Source organism: Nanorana parkeri, unplaced genomic scaffold (genome assembly GCF_000935625.1).
Source record: "Nanorana parkeri isolate BGI_ZX_2015 unplaced genomic scaffold, ASM93562v1 scaffold57, whole genome shotgun sequence".
In the NCBI taxonomy this organism is placed as follows: Eukaryota; Metazoa; Chordata; class Amphibia; order Anura; family Dicroglossidae; genus Nanorana; species Nanorana parkeri.
In genome coordinates this window covers 602,682-617,680 of record NW_017306325.1, presented here as the reverse complement: position 1 = coordinate 617,680, position 14,999 = coordinate 602,682, and the positions used below count along the sequence as shown (strand labels likewise).

The window sequence follows — 14,999 nt, the reverse complement described above, 5'->3', positions numbered from 1 at the left end:
CAGAAATAAAAACATTTGGGAACAAAATTCACTGGCCAAAATTTGTAGAAGATTTTAAAACATTATACAGTATATAAACATTGTATATACATTTTGTCTTTTAGATATTTTTGTGAAGGCCTTTGTGCAGATTCCAGGTTACACTGAGTAGTTTGAAAGTGAAAGTAGAGGGTCAGTTTGAAGGACAGACTGATCGTCCTCTCATTAACATGCAATGCTTCTAAGTCTTTAACCCTTTGTTAGGACAGACCAGAGTTCACATTTAGTTTACAACTGATAATTAAATCTGCCAGAACAGTACGGACAGGGTTAAGTAGAGTAAACATAACTTCCCACAGCCCCCTCCCTAACATTAAATAGGGGGGGGGGGGCTAGGTTGGAGTCTTAGGCAAGTATATGAACTTAGCAATTTTTTGTTTTTTTAAGTTATGCAATGTGAATAGGAACAATAAACAAATATAAAGTAGGTGTTTTCCCAATTTGTCTGCAAAAGTGGAAGTAAACTTTAAAGCAGAATGCCATAGAATGCAACATTGTCCTGATTGACAACACAGTTATTAATTTTTTGGTTACAGTGCAACTCCAGCCAAAGCTTTTAGCTTCAGATATAATGGAGAAGGGTTTGAACCTTTGATAAGTTTTATGTGCTGTCTATATCCCTGATAGGGGGATGAAACCTCACGTTCTGTTGATGTAATTAACGTCAGACAGAACAGGAGATGAGGAAAACTCCTCAAAAGGGACACAAACAGCAATCAAAGTCATATTCATTTTACTAGGGTGAGTCAGGAATAGAAACTTTTTTATTGGTGTCTGTGCCCTCATTGGGGCATTTCCTTTTATTTCCTATCCAGCTAATGGGTGTCAAAACAGGAAGAAAGTGAAAATCTACTCAGTGAGGGCCCAAACAACAGGAAAATCTGGACAGAGGATCTAACATACTGGCATTCAGCTCTAAAGTATTATATAGAGACCTGCAAATCAGTCAAATAGACTAGAAGCGGTTACCATTAGATTGTATATCAATGAAGAAAATCTGTCTCTCTTTTTATAGATAGAGTAGAAATTTGCTGAAACCTTGTGTATTTCATCTCCAGGTGCAGCTGTAGATTTCCATAAACATATAACATATGGTTCCCAACACATCCTGTTTACTCGTAGATGAAGTGACCATACAAACTGTATAAACCAGCATAAGAGGAACAAGCTGGTAGATTGTCAGTGTACTGCTTGAGCAGATAATAAAACTTTGTTCATGTTGTTTCCAAGGTCTAAATTCCTTTTTAGGGCTCATTCTCACCAGATGTGTTGTCAGGCATTTTCCTGCATCTTCCAATACATTCATTGACATGAAATCCATTGTTTGCAATAGAGTCGGTTTCACCCAATGTATGGGTGAAAAAAACATGTCAATGCAGCACACAATGCAACTGTGTGCTGGTAGTATTCTGTTCAATTTTCCTACCTGCAGCAGCCAAAATGAATTGAGAGATGTTTTCCTGTATAGCTAGAAATCTACAGGGAAAGTAAAACTCTTTATGAACTGATAGTTGACAGAGGATCAACTTGTCAATCCATGGAGATATTCAGTTACATAATATTCTGAGACAGCAGATGAGGAAGGAAAATCCTATTCTGTCTCACACCAGGTATTGAAACTATTATAAGAGTTTAATTGTTGTATTCTCTTTTTTAGAACCTCCAAATTTCGTGGTAAAGCCTCGTGATCATGTTGTGGCTTTGGGGCGTACAGTCACATTCCAGTGCGAGGCAACAGGAAATCCGCAGCCAGCCATCTTTTGGCAGAAAGAGGGTAGCCAGGTACTGTACTGTGTATTTTTTTTCTTGCCACATTACATATAAACCCAATTTGATATATGTAGCTGGTAAATGCCTGAATAGATGCATGGAATCTGTGTTGGTAAGCCATCAAGCATATTCATTCAGTGCTTCAGTTGAAGGGCTGACAGAGATGAGCAGCTTGCTAAATATGGATATCAAAATGGCTTCCATTAAGCTAAGAAATCTGCATACATCATTAACAGCAGCAGATCCATACATTATCTGACAGGTACAATGTATTGCACGTTCAATGTGTGTTGTTCTGAGATAAACAAGGGTTTGATTACATCAGTTAAAGGTCATCCATTTATCATACAACTTCCAACTGGGTTTCATTGCATCAGTGAGGTTTATACGGTTCCATGCTATTAGTTTGGCTTTTAAATTGGAGTAAGGCTTGTACGCATTATATGAAGAATATGGGCATTATAGAGGGAATGCTTTATTAAGTCTTGAATTTTGCTATTTATTTCAAATATGTATATTTCTCAATATTTCTATTTGGGTTAGCTACTAATTATTTCACCCCCCCCCCCCTTAAAGTAGAACTTTGGCTAGGCTATGGTCATTCAAATACATACATGTTTTTAACCCAGACCCTCAGGGATCTCTGTAGCTGCAGAACCTGTGGAGCAATTCATCCTCAAAACTTAAAGCAAAAACATTTTCTTTCAGTAGCTTTTTTTGTTGCTTCCCCTGCCAGCAGTGAGGTATTGCCCTGCCAGCCTTCTAATTCCTATTGCAAAGAGAGTTGGTGCACAGAAAAAGGGGTAGAGCACAGGAGAATCACAGCTTGTAGGGCTGCTTCTCTTGTAATCTTTAATATGAGTTGTTCCTCAAAACCTGCATTTACAGAAGTCAGCGAAGGCTTTTTTCAAAGCTTATTTATTGCTTATTAATACTAGTTGAATGTCTATAACTGTGGCTTCAAATAGGTGTGCTTCAAGACTCTGGGTTTGTGGATGGAGTTTTTTTCCATTAGCTGTCCAATTTTACACTAATCTTTCTTGCTCGACCCTTTAAAAATAACTAAATTAAACCACACTGGCCAGAGAGATCATGCAGGTGATATTTAATGCTGTTTTATCAGCTAACATTGTTTTGTTACTATTATTAGTTATACTATTATTATATTGAATTAAAACTTCACATTGTGTTTTACGCTACTTAAAATACATTTCATCTACAGATGACTTTTATCTAGCAAAATATAATATGATTCAGTCACACACTTTGAAGTTCCACAAGGCAGAAAGAATGTAAATGAATAGAATTTTATTTCACACATTTAGCATACAAAGCATGTTCTCATTTAGTCAATCTAAGAAGCCCTAAAATAATCTCTTTATAACAATTATCCCTGAACCTTCACTATATACTGGTGGCTTTGGATTATTCCTGTTTATTGTTTGTAGTGTGTTTGTACCTGGCTTTTGTGTGCTTATCATGACCATCGGTGTGTTGCATCTGCTATTGTCCACCATTGCTCCGTTTACCTGTCAGAAACCTAGAATCTGCTTGTGCATGCTTAGCCTGACCATTAGTCAGCTGTTACTATTTGTCATTTAGTGTGGCCATCTGTCTAAGGACTTGGACCTCTTTAACATCTGTCCCTGCTGTTGTTGGCTATTGCTTCTGGCAATGCAGAAGGGCAACCAAACTCCATAAAACCCTATATAGCCTGTGAAGGTCGCATCACATTGTAAGGAATCTAAGGGTCAGATTAAACGGAAAGTGGGTTGGTCCATAAAAACTGTAGAAATATGACAACCTCAAAGAAACAGACAGGTGTCTGATTGTATTCATCATATCTTGTGTTTAGTTTCTGATCATTGACAAGAAGATATTGATTAGCATTCAAAAAATAATCTAAACAAGCATCATAATAATGATTCGTACTGCTGAGAGTACCATAAAATGAAGAATTTTTCCATGTTTAAAAACAAATCCTCATTTTTACTAATTTAATCTACAGAAAACGAAGACTCTGTGAGGTTGAACTAACAGAATTGCTTCTGTTAATTGGTATATTATTATTGTCTCGGCTGTAACTTAAATCCAGCATATCCGTCCTGACAGATAATAGAGGAGGTACATTTATTAGAATGATAATGCGGTCATAGCGACAGACCTTGCTGGCATCGTACATGTGTATTTTGGGAGATACGGTGCAATCTATTGAATTATTGAATAATTTTACATGTAATTAAAATGGGGGTTGCTGGTAACAGGAAAATAGTGATAGACAGCTGTTAAACATGCTCCATAGCTGTGGTTCTGTATACTGAGAGCGATTTACAAGGAAACATGAAGTATAGGATTGTTCATAGTAATGAATCACGTGGGTGGCTAGACAAAAAAATATCTTGGCTAATAAAGGTAACAAAACACTGTCTTTTATTCCATTGGCGATAAAAATGCCCAACCTACATAATATAAGACAAAAAGTAATATACAAGTAACTTCAAGATTCCAATCAGCGTTCTTCTCTCCCATCACTGATTATCCAATCAGAAATCATTCTTCTAAATACAGTACACTGATATCTTATAGCTGCTGCATGGTACCCCATTCACATATCACCATTTTGCTACCTTCTTAAATAACTGAATTTCCACAATAGATGTTGATTTCTGGCATCCAGAACAAAGAAAAGTCAAAGTGTTACCAATACCAAACAATCAAAATTTAGCTTTCATTCAGCCAGAGCTGCTTGGTAAATGACTAGGCAACATTCAACTGTTGCTATGGGAATTGACTATTCTGCCTTTATTCCAGTTCTCGTTGAGAACATACAGATCGTGGATGCAGATACACATTCAGATCCCATGTAACAATTGCAGCATTCTTTCCAGCTGTTGGCATATCCAATGATCTTTAAGTTTACAATATAATGTGGTGCAAAGCAAACTTTTTACCAGTGGCCACCTGCACTTAACTAAAATTTTGTACACCAAATGTTCCCTTTGGGCCATCATGTGTACAAGGTCTAAACCAGCAACAATGGTCAAATCTTAAGAGGTAAAATGATAATAACAATAATAATAATATGCTAATAGCATTTTAAAAGTATAGGTAAAGCATTTCATTTTGATTATAGATGGGAAGGATTACAATCCCTGTCAGATTGTTTTGCTATAACCCATTGAGGGGTGGGATTTGCCTTAATTTCCCGTCCTAAAGACACAAAAGGAAGTGAGCAGAAATCTCTCTCAGGTGAGGGAAATGCCCTTTTAAACAGTAGTCACCAGAATAAGTGTCCCAATTCAAAGATTTCACTCTTTATTCCTGCTCTGGTGACAACTCAACATTTGGGATTTTCCTTCACCCCAGTGGTCACCAGGACAAGCAAGAGAGTTAATCTCCATAACTGGTACACAGTAGAGCTGCAGCTAACGATTATTTTCAAAATCGATTAGTTAGCCGATTATTAAGTTCGATTAATCGGTTAATCGGATAAAAAATAATATTTAGGGCCAACCAATCAGAAGCCGATTAATCGATTATTGAAAAAGTTGACAACTTTTTCAATAATCGATTATAATCGATTATGTCGATTAGTTGTTGCAGCCCTAGTACACAGTAATAAAAGCCTGACAGGGTTTTCCCCTTACCACTCTATCCAAACTAAAAAAGTTTGGGCTTTAGATACACTTTAAGTGTTTGTGACTCTATTTTGCACCTGCTTATCCATTCTGGGAAACTAGCTGGTTAGCTAGCTAAATCATATTATAGGAAATATATAGTAAATGCTAGAGTGTCCACTGGTTCAAACACCATATATTTTTCCAAGATCAGGGAGATCTTGGTTGCACACATGAATATGGAGCATAGTACCGACGTTGCACATCAGAAGATCATGTAATAAGAGGCTGCCGTTCTATCCAGAAACCCCATGGGTAGCAGGCAGTCAGGATATAATGGATTTTATCAAATTTAAAAGTAGGTTAACTGAGAGAATTTTTAGATGTTAGGAGTGTTAGAAATAGCATTTGCAGTTCACTGACTGATTTACATGGTGTTGCTTTAATAATGCATCTTTGTTTTTCAGAATTTGCTCTTCTCCTACCAGCCTCCACAGTCATCCAGCCGCTTCTCCGTGTCTCAAACTGGTGACCTTACAATTGTAAATGTCCAGAAGTCCGATGTTGGCTACTACATCTGCCAAACTCTCAATGTGGCTGGCAGCATTACAACAAAAGCCTATTTAGAGGTTACGGATGGTAAAGTACAAACAGTTTTCAATTAATTTGTTTCCAAGGACACACAATTCCCTTATCTCTGTGATCCTTTCTGCCCAAAAAAAAAGGGAGTTGTTCCAAGCATCTCCTTGTTTTACAACTTTGTGTGAGGAGCATGCTTCTAATTAGCACTGTTTGGGCTTTCTAATTGGAAGTCAGTGCCAGAAGTGGTTTCTCTGGCTCCCCAAAGTGCATAGCTGGAGCCTGGGGTGCGACGGTTGTACAGCCACATTACTAATATTCCAGCAGCATCAGCTCTGGAAAGAATTATCCTTTGTGATAAAATAGTTTATTGATCTTATATGAAATTTTTTTGGGGATGGATTGCAGCATAGTTTGAATGCCAGCAGAATCCGTTCTTCATATAAGTCACACTGTGGTTTTGGCATTGCTCAGTTATGGATAGAATCAATAGAAGAAAGCAGGTTTTGGTGAGCCGTAGAGACATGAGTACTGGTTTAACCTGTAGTGATTAAAAGCGAAGGGAATGAGGAATTTGCAAAGCCATAATTATAAGGGTTTTCGGGATAATAAAAATTTCACCTCGGCTATGACCACTCAATATATTGACCCCAAGGGGAGAGCTCTGGATCACACCAGAAATCCACAAAATGTCCAAACAATGGATATTTTGTGGATATCTACATGTCTGCTTTTCTTTCACAAACTTGTTAAAAGTAATAAGCAGTGTCCTTTGGGCACTGTTTATTGAAGCAACGTTTATGTAGGTTAAAAAAACTCAGTTCATAGACTGTGATGCAGGGACATGGGTACCCACAGCAAGCTTTTCTGTTCAGATGTCTTAAGACTGGGAGCCAGATTTGAGAGTTGTAATCTGCTTTTACTTCTGCTAATAGGGTATTCACAAATAAAAGTAATGCTTTAGAATTTTTAAAACTTTAGATAGATTTTCCAATTTATTTTCTTTTGATGAAAAAAAAAGGATCTACAGTTCCAATAGCATAAAATATTTGCTTTCTAGTTTTTGGTCCAAGTCACCATGACAGTAATGAGGGACAACAGAACTTCCTACAGCTCCTAGTCCCAAAATAGTTTTGTATGGACTTGTGGGTATGCTTGTATGCAACTCTTTACACAGGAATAGTATAGTAAAAAAAAACCCTAAGTAGAACAGCAACATACGTTAAAAGTATAAATTGCAAACGTTGTTAAAACATTTTAAGGAATATTAAAAGAAACCTCATCCAATGCTCCCCACAACAGATATAATCCTAATCTGGAATAAAAATCAGGAGGAGGCCAAACAAAAGGTCAGGTACAGAAATGAAAAATAGTTTTCTACAAAGAATTTCTGTATATTGCCTCTAGCTCTTTTCTCCTAGTCCCTGTTCACAATGGTGGCAACCGTTCTGATCAGCAGGGAGTCCGTGCAAAGATCCCCTGCTGGGGAGTCAGATGCAAGTGGGCATGTATCTGTTTACATCCAACAACCTCTGATCTGTCCTATTCAGGTCCACCAAAATGGAACTCTTCTGGGTTTTTTTTCTGACTGACTTTGAGGCAATCCAGTGTAATTGCAGGTCTGTATACATCCAACTCCCCATAGACTAACACTGAGCTTCCGATAAGGTCTGCCTGAAAAAACTAGGCAGACCTAATTGGAACACTGTGTGAAAGGTGCTTTACCCCTTTACTAATTCCGTTACTGTCCATCATGTTAAGATCACCTGTTCTTTTAAAACACAAAATCCTATTCTATCCATATAAATCTTAAATATATCTCTAAACCAAAAATAAAAATAAAAAATAGCAGTCTTAAGTAAATTGAGGATATACTTTTCAAGGATCTTAATATTCAATTAAGGCTATTGCCAAATGTGAATTCAAGATGGTCACCTAAAGATTCAGAATATATTTGAGAAGCGTGTTGATGTTCCTTTCTGGCTTGCCATGCAAACATCTGTTTTTACACTAGTGTAAAAGCTGATAAACTGATCTTTCCAAGATGAACTCATGTTTTTCTTTCACCCTACTGTGTCATTTTTGTGGATGAGAACAGTGAAACTCTATATTTTACCACTCAGCACTTTCAGCTATTAAATCATTGGAAGTGAATTCAGAATTCCTCTTCCATTTCAGAATCTTTTTTTTTATTCTCTTTGCCTGAATAATGCCAGCAAGTTCTGCACATCATTTCCTTCAAACAAGAGATACAATTTCAGTATTCTGTGTCGTGCTTATCATGAAAATTCCCTCTGAATAATGTATGATTTCTGGTTTAATTACTTGCTTAATTATCTTTAGCTTGTTTTGAAGCCTACAGCAACTACTGTTGCTTGATGGATTAGAAAATTGCTTCCAGTTGCAGACATCTATTTCCTGTTGTTTACTTTGGCAGTAGTGGCTGACCGTCCTCCTCCAGTTATCCGCCAGGGTCCTCAGAACCAGACAGTAGCTGTGGATGGCACTCTAATCTTGGATTGTATAGCTACCGGAGTTCCAGTTCCCACAATTCACTGGAGGAAAGATGGCATTCTGATAACAGCTCAGGACTCACGCATGAAACTGATGGACAGTGGATCATTACAGATCCGATATGCTAAGGTATGCTAAAAGGCATAAAGACTATAATGGGCTTATTCATTTAAAGAACAGCATTAGATATACAGATGTAATGTGCTTGATGCAAACTGATTAGTGTTGAATGAATGGACTATTTAAAAACTGATTTGAAAATGCTTGCATGATAAGATTGCCAGATTTTCAAAATAAAATCAAGGGACACCCTACTGATCACTGATCACTTTTAACCACTTCCACAAAATAACACTCCCATTTGCAGCCACACTCATAAAACCACGCCCTCATTTTAACACTTCCTCAAACAATTGATGATAGGTTGGTGAAACAACAGGCAGGCACACTTTATACAAGTTATAACAACAAATTGTCTTGGGAACCTTGAGTACGTGACATCAAATTGTAGTGCCTAAGGGGGTTAAATAAACCCTGAGCCTGCTCTGGGTCAAAAGTAAGGAACTCAGAGAGTGTAGGGGTCAGGAGCAAGTAACCCATAGGGTACAGAGGTCAGGAGCAAGTAACACATAGGGTGTAGAGGTCAAGAGTAAGTAAATCACAGACTTAACTTAGGGAAAATCAAATTCTGAACAAAGCTGAAACAATCAAGATAGATATTTTAAGATAATTTAATCACATCAATATGAGGGTGTCAAAGTTTTGCTTTCCAGTTCCAGGCCTTTTTTCTTTCAGTTGTCAGTGCTGTGATAGTTTGACTGACAATTATTCCCTCTTGCAACAGTGTATTCAAATGATGATTTTTTTTGACAGCTTTCTTTTGGTGGTACTTAATAACCACTGAGGTTTTTTTAAATTTCTTATAACATAAAGGAAAAAAGGGAAAAAAAATAAAAAAAACTTTCCCTTACTTTCTGTTATTAAACATATCAAATAAAAATGCCAAGACAGTACAAGCACCACCAGAATGACCCCATTTTGGAAAGTAGACACCCCAAGCTGATCCCATTTTTTGCCTGTGTTCTGTGCTCTCTAATGACACAGCAATAACAAGCATTGTGTGCTTGTCAGGCGCGCACAGCTATGAAACAAGCACATGTAAAAACGGTCACTCAGAGCAACAGCTCCCATGATTGGCTGTTCAGCTACAACAGCCCATCGGGAGGTGCTTACATTCATTCTTAGTTGTTATGAATTCATACTTTCATCTTTACCTGTGCAGAGCAAGACTGTGGGCTGTTATACAGCATTCATCCAGATATCACTCAGGGACACAAAATGCAATAGAGCAAGATGCTGCTTTGTGCAGGAATACCCTGTTCATTGTGACTGAATAACCTTCAGTGTTCTAATAGCGGAAATCATTTGATTATGGAGGCTGAGCACTCGGGAGGAACATGTTCTGTCTATAAAGTTTATCCCAACACAGACTGTGTTGTGCTATAACACTCTGATCAGCCCAGGCCCCTGCACTGCAATATAGCCCCACCAACATCAGACCAGCACTTCACCTGCAAGAGATCCCGGCAATCTCATTCTACAATGTCTTATAATAGGAACAGCCATCATTGAGGACTACAACACCCTCACTATCCCAGTAAGCCAACAGTGCCGTCTAGCTGGGAAAGGAAAACAGTTGGTGCCTGGGCAGTGTGAATATAGAAACACACTCCTGGAGATAATGCTGGGATGGTTTGTTTGCCGGGGCCAGACCCCTCAAAATGAGGACTGTCCCCGGGAAATGGAGATAAATGGTGACCTTACTATGTTAAAAGCATCCAATGGAAGTTCCTGTTCTCTGACTACCAGCTAAATACTAGATCCAGGAGAACAGTTTCACCAGACATTCACAAGTGATGGAAAATCTACATAGACAACAATAAAAAATCTGAGGGGGTTTCTACTCAGGCATTTTTATTTGTGTCTGTGTTAAAAGTGTATGCAAGGCCATATTTCTCTTTAATGAAGTCCCAGATAGCAGTAAAAATTCCACAGGGGTTCTAATCCTTTTCTATCTAAAGCTTAAAAAAAAAGTTTTTGTCTGAACATACACTTTAAATACTAAACACTTTAAATAATGAGCACTAATAACATACCAGTTCTAGCTGTCTCTGCCTTATACCTCATATAATATATTCTGGCCAGTCCTAGTTAATCAGAAATGTGCTGTATTTTATTCCAAAGTATTTATTTACTGCGCCTCTGTTTTTGTGCCTGCTGTAATACCAGCAGAATGTATTGTTAGTAGCACAATGTTGATATTGCTGGAACGAATGCACACACAAAATAAAACAAAATTATGTATTCTGTGGTTTAAATGCCAGCTAGCGATTGTCATAATCCCGCACTCATTCCACTGCTGTCCTTTGACATGAATTTACTTTCAGCAAATATTTGCATGTGTAATTGTGTAATTAGACTGATAGAGGTTATTATTAATTCTGCTCGACAAATAAAGTAATGTATTTTGCCACTTCTTTGAAGTCATGAAACAAATTGGCTTCCAGGAACAGCTAATAGCTCTCCAGCCAAAGCCAAGCGCATCCTCTGTTAGATGGAACAGTAATTGCTTTTCCATCCCAATGCATTTCTGACCGCCCCAAATACTAATTTCAAGCTTTCTTTTCAGCTAAGTGACACAGGTCGCTACACCTGCACTGCATCCACTCCAAGCGGGGAAGCCAGTTGGAGTGCATACATTGAGATTCAAGGTACGCAATGCCAATAAAAAGGTTTCATTGTCTGTTTATGTTTTTTTTTTCTTTTTGCAGATTTGTCAGACAGATATTTTCACAAATCTCCATTACCCTGTATATAATACCCTAGTCTTGATCTGTAGGAAATCAAAACAGACAATGTAAAATCATTTTTAGATTTCTTTTTATGCTAAATAACTTAATAGTGGAGATGGCCAGATATTTCCCTGAGGCTAAGGGGGGATATTTATCTGCAGATTGTCAAGACAAGTTGATATGTAGTACCTGAATGCCAAGACCCACCTTGATAGTGGTGGAAGTTCATTGCCGGTACTTTGAGTATTTCCTGTTCTCTGTGGGGGGAAAAACGTGCCAAGTACCTTCAACTGTTGAAGAAACTTCTAATACCCCACAAAGTTGTCAGAAATTGCCCCATTATCGCAAGTGGGGCTCAAGAGCAGAAACATTGCCTGTAATTATTGGTTTGTTACTGGTTTCGCCTGTATCTAATAAGTTGCTATAAGATAAAATAGCCACAGACATGACATGATCATCAACCAAATTGGGTTTATTGCAGGTGATGATCCAATGTTTTTTTCTTCAGTATACACCTGACCAATCTCACAGGAAAAACCTTGTTCATTTGCCATGGTGTTCTCTAATATTTGCCAGATCCACTTGGTGCTTGCCCCCCCTACTCCACAGAATAAACATGCTCACTTAGGTAGTTTAAATATGCTAGTTCTGGTGCACCATTTAGTGTAATAATCTCTGCTTCATCTCTGTACAGATAAGCACCAGCCAAGTGGCTCCAGGTAATTCTTTAGTTTTAGCTGTTTCCGTGTGCTGGCCCAGTTCATCTGGTTGGCAATATGAAATGAGAATATAAAGTATTCACTGCAAAGTTGGACTGTTGAAATCACATGATTAAGCTTTTATATGTTTCACACTTCCAAGCACTTTCTCAACATTTGAAAGCGTGTATCCTGTACCATTTAATAAACTGATTGATAAGTAATTAACACATTTTCCACAGTCCGGTTGTGTAATGAACCTTTTCCATTATTCAGTTTACCTTTATACAGTTATTACACACAGTTTATGAAATGAATCCAAAAGTGTTGGTTGTGACTAAGCAATTTAAGTAGGTCAAAAATCTGAATTTTCTTTTTTATCTTCTCAAGTTCTGCAGTTTCAACCAACCTTTTGGGTTTATTTTTAAAAGTGTCTGAAGGAATAATTGTACCAATTGTTACCATAAGAATCAATCAGGTACACCCTTCTTCCTTTGAAAACATATTTGTTTCCTATTGGCAACCATGACATGACTTCTCACAGTGTATACAAGTCAGGAATAGACATAGCTCTTACACATCATCTGTATAAGAGACTTCTTTGAGATGTCAGTGGCCAGCTGTGGCCTCATAATAATGGCCATGTCGTTTCTGGTCATTTGGTCACCGTAATAGCAGTCAAACTGGCCAGGGTTAAAAAGCTCTGAGTAAATAAAACATTTTTCTGTATATATTTTCCTCTTCTTCCTGTTAGATCACTTTTGGCAGTGGAAAAAGAAACGTTTGCTCTCTCTTTTTGTTACAGTAATATATAAATAGGATGTGGAACTTGTAAAATTCTTTATAGGTCAAACATCAAAAGATGTACTTTTTAATATATTTGCCATATTTCATACTTGAACTAAAACACTGAAGAGTCTTTTTTGTGTATATAGGGTACCGGATCAAAGCTCTACCTCTTGTGAAAAAATGAACACTATTGCATTCAGCTTAGACTAAAAATAAAAAGAACAGATGATATTCAAAATATCTTGTCTTGTAAAGAAAAGAACTTGTGTAATGAAGAGGAATACATTGCAAACAATTATAAAATATATGATAATTTTTTTAGAGAAATCATATCTTGCAAAATAGAAGAAAAAGAGAACTAAAACAAATATCAAGGTTCTATTCCAGGTCAATGCTCATTATTAACCCTTTAAATCAATTTTATAATACATACGTTGCAGGCATTAGTGAGAGGAAAGGAAAGTAAAGAAGAGGGGGTTAGAGACATTGATTTTCCACATCCAAAATGTATACTTGGTTCTGTGTATAAAAATGACAGTGTGTCAATGAATCTATGAGTCAATAAAAAATGATTAATTGTTTTACATTTCCCTAGAATTTGGTGTTCCAGTACAACCTCCACGTGCTACTGACCCCAACCTTATCCCAAGTGCCCCCTCCAAACCTGAGGTCACAGATGTCAGCAGGAACACGGTGACCCTTTCCTGGCAACCAAACCTGAATTCTGGTGCAACTCCAACATCATATATCATAGAAGCTTTCAGGTAGTAAGACATTGCATTCTCAGCAGAGTATTTTTACATGTTGTTTGCTATATGCTTTTGCTTTTCTCATTTTAGTCATGCATCTGGGAGCACCTGGCAGACAGTGGCTGAAAATGTCAGGACTGAAAAGTTTGCTGTGAAGGGGCTAAAGCCCACTGCAATCTACCTCTTCCTTGTGAGGGCAGCAAATGCCTATGGACTGAGTGATCCAAGTCCAATATCTGATCCTGTAAAAACACAAGGTAAACAGCAATATCAATTCATATGGGCAGATTCATATAAGAAATGGTCTTATGCAAATCCTTATGGCAGGTAGGAAATGAAAAGCCTAGAGGTACCCGCACATGCACCATAAGCCAATGATTGTAAACCTCTACACTATACACATCTATAGCTAAAACTATACACAACTGGAAAATTCCCCCTATCCTCCCCAATCATCTCTCAATGTAATGCCCCAAACCATTCTAACCAACAGAGGCTCTCACTGAGGAAGCAGAAGTTGGAAGTAGAATAATAGCATTGACAAAAAGTGTTTTAAAAGAAAGAAAAAAGCTGCTTTCTTTACATCAGGCAAATATGCCCGCGATATACTGAGAGCGCCGCAGCCCGACTGTGACAGCTTCTTTGTCAGAGGTCGGCTCTAACTATGAGGATGAGTGGAAATCACTCACTCAGCACATAGTTCTCCTTTAATGACGTATTAATGAAAAGAGAACCTCATCAATATACGTATCTGTTTTATCTGCCTGGAGTTCAGTTTAAAAAAAAAACAAGAGGCTAAAACTCTGTGCAAGGCAGTGGACCTAAACAATTCCAGCTATTTTGTTTGGGTTGTAGAATTCCTCAAACATCATTCTCAAAAGTGGCATAAACATTTCTAATAATAATGTTTATAAGAGTCTGTAGGAGAACACTGCCGACCGTGAATTCACACAAACCATTATTTTCTGCAACTCCTCATGTTCTGCAACTTTACTAAATTCCCAGCGAGCTTGGCCTATTCAGAGGTGTCACTGTGAGATCTAAAATTCCTGTTGGCCACACCACGTCTCTGAACGGGTCAGACAGAGTGCAGCTGGGAGGAATGTCACTGCGTTCTCCCCTACATGTCATTTATCCTCATCTATAGCAATACAGACCTGCTCCTAAAACAATGTTCTTGAATGGTTGCTAAGTACACTGGTCCCTTCATATAGTGAAAAGATTACTGCAAGGGGAAAGGCAGGTGTGCGCGTTGTAGCTGATGAGAGAAATGCTCAATTTCTTTCTTGCGCAGGATTTAAATATGTATATTAAAAAATGGATTTTATAGTCAGAGTCAGTATTTCTCCTTTTGTGTCTTTTACATACCTACAGGCATCTTTTACTTCGTCC

The 14,999-nt window shown here is 37.7% G+C and overlaps 1 protein-coding gene across 2 annotated transcripts in view; it reads left to right on the top strand.

The window, feature by feature from the left end:
• ROBO1 (roundabout guidance receptor 1) overlaps nt 1-14,999 on the top strand; it is a 367,253-nt gene that overhangs the window by 280,163 nt on the left and 72,091 nt on the right. For both annotated transcript variants that reach the window (XM_018576154.1, XM_018576153.1), the window contains exons 7-12: nt 1,697-1,821; nt 5,894-6,065; nt 8,443-8,648; nt 11,209-11,290; nt 13,454-13,622; nt 13,698-13,864. In XM_018576154.1, the coding sequence (XP_018431656.1) occupies nt 1,697-1,821; nt 5,894-6,065; nt 8,443-8,648; nt 11,209-11,290; nt 13,454-13,622; nt 13,698-13,864 (921 nt within the window). The remainder of the gene's footprint in view (nt 1-1,696; nt 1,822-5,893; nt 6,066-8,442; nt 8,649-11,208; nt 11,291-13,453; nt 13,623-13,697; nt 13,865-14,999) is intronic.